Source organism: Lycorma delicatula, chromosome 1, assembly GCF_047948215.1.
Source record: "Lycorma delicatula isolate Av1 chromosome 1, ASM4794821v1, whole genome shotgun sequence".
Taxonomy (NCBI): domain Eukaryota; kingdom Metazoa; phylum Arthropoda; class Insecta; order Hemiptera; family Fulgoridae; genus Lycorma; species Lycorma delicatula.
In genome coordinates, this window is record NC_134455.1 from 310,182,374 (window position 1) to 310,183,916 (window position 1,543).

Sequence of the window (1,543 nt, forward strand, 5' to 3'; positions counted from 1 at the left end):
GTAAATATTTACTCATATGAATAAGCCTTCCTAGTTATTTAAATTCTGTGGTGCTTTGGTATTAATGTATTTCTTGTGATAATTACTACATAAGAAAATTACTTTTCTGTAAACAAAGAAACCAAGTAAATTTCACTAAAACCTACTAACCTGATTTTCTTCCCAGAAGAAGACTTAACTAAAGGTCATTTGAAGAAGGAGAATTTAAATGAGTAGAAATAAATGTATTTATTTTTCAGATAAGATTAAGTTTATAAATATACTATTAAAAAATATTTGAAAATTTACAAAATTGTATACATAAAATTACCTTTGTACAATTAAAATTTTTGTACAATTAATGCTCATTATGTTCGGTTAATTCTCCCTTGCCTGTAGGTTCCATAAGTTTGGTTTTGTAGTTTGTTGTTTATTTCATGAACTCTTCTATTATGGTCAGCAATAAAATGTAGTGGTACAGGATATTTTGTTCGATTGTCCTCATTATTATCATCATCATTATTATTTTCGTGTTGACTATCATGTGGTATGTCATCAGCTACTGGGAGAACTGGTACAGCTGCTGGAATAACACTACTACTTGAGCCATATGATAGTGAAAGAGCTGAATTGATAAAACGACCTAATAATGAAAGTGACTGTGTGGCTGCAACAGTTCCAGTACCCTGGAATATGCTACCAAAATGTAGTCCTGTGAGAAAAGTTAGTTTATCTAGTAAACCTCTGCTTTCACGAGAAATATTTACTTTATCCAAATCAGGTAAAACTTGTACTTCTGCCATTAGCTTCTTTATTTCAGACACCAAATCTTGTTGGACAAAGTGCTGACCCTTCTGCAGTACATCGCTTATCTTCTCAGCTACACATGTAACACACATGTAACTATAAGTTTGAAACATGTTTTCCATCATTTGAACTGTTTTCTATTAATATAAAGTCATGAAATATATATAGTTATTTAATGAGTGGACAATCATTTCATACTGAAATATATATCTTCAGCTGAAAAATGAATGTTCATCTTTGTGTATCATATTTTAATTAATTGTTAGTGCTCGTAATACTTAACATAAATGAGTGTTTTATTTTCTTTTTGATTTTTATAGATTCTCAACATCAGGATGCTCATTCATCTTAGAGCTGAAATCCTGATACATTAATGACAATATGAAATAGTTTCTCTTTCAAAGAATAAGAAATATCCACCTTTAGGAAGTTCTTAATAACAATTCAATCTGTTACAGGCTTGTAATGGGTTATTGTATCTGAATTAGATAGTAGTTAGTAAAGTATTTCAAATAGAAATAATTAAAAAAAAGTAGTTGTCACAGAAGTATGTGTAAAAGTAACCTATACAAAGCTAACAACCGTCCAATGAACAATTATTGAAGGAAAAAATTCCATCATAATAGAGATGCAATTTACTGGGGATTATGGTATCTTCTTGCTGTGTGATTCCTAAGTAGGAAGTAAATGCCAATAATGAAAGCACTGAATGCTCAGCAGACTAGATTAACACTTTGCTGGATCACTTGCCTAGTAT

The 1,543-nt window shown here is 30.3% G+C and overlaps 1 protein-coding gene across 1 annotated transcript; it reads right to left on the bottom strand.

Moving 5' to 3' along the window:
• Positions 1 to 347: 347 nt before the first annotated feature.
• Positions 348 to 878, bottom strand: LOC142317867 (uncharacterized). Its single transcript, XM_075354414.1, has one exon. It carries the CDS (start codon positions 876 to 878, stop codon positions 348 to 350), a length of 531 nt encoding a protein of 176 aa, XP_075210529.1.
• Between the last annotated feature and the right edge of the window lie 665 nt (positions 879 to 1,543).

Excerpts from the sequence above, each read along its gene's own strand:
- LOC142317867 (XM_075354414.1), bottom strand. The coding sequence starts at position 878 with ATGTGTGTTACATGTGTAGCTGAGAAGATAAGCGATGTACTGCAGAAG.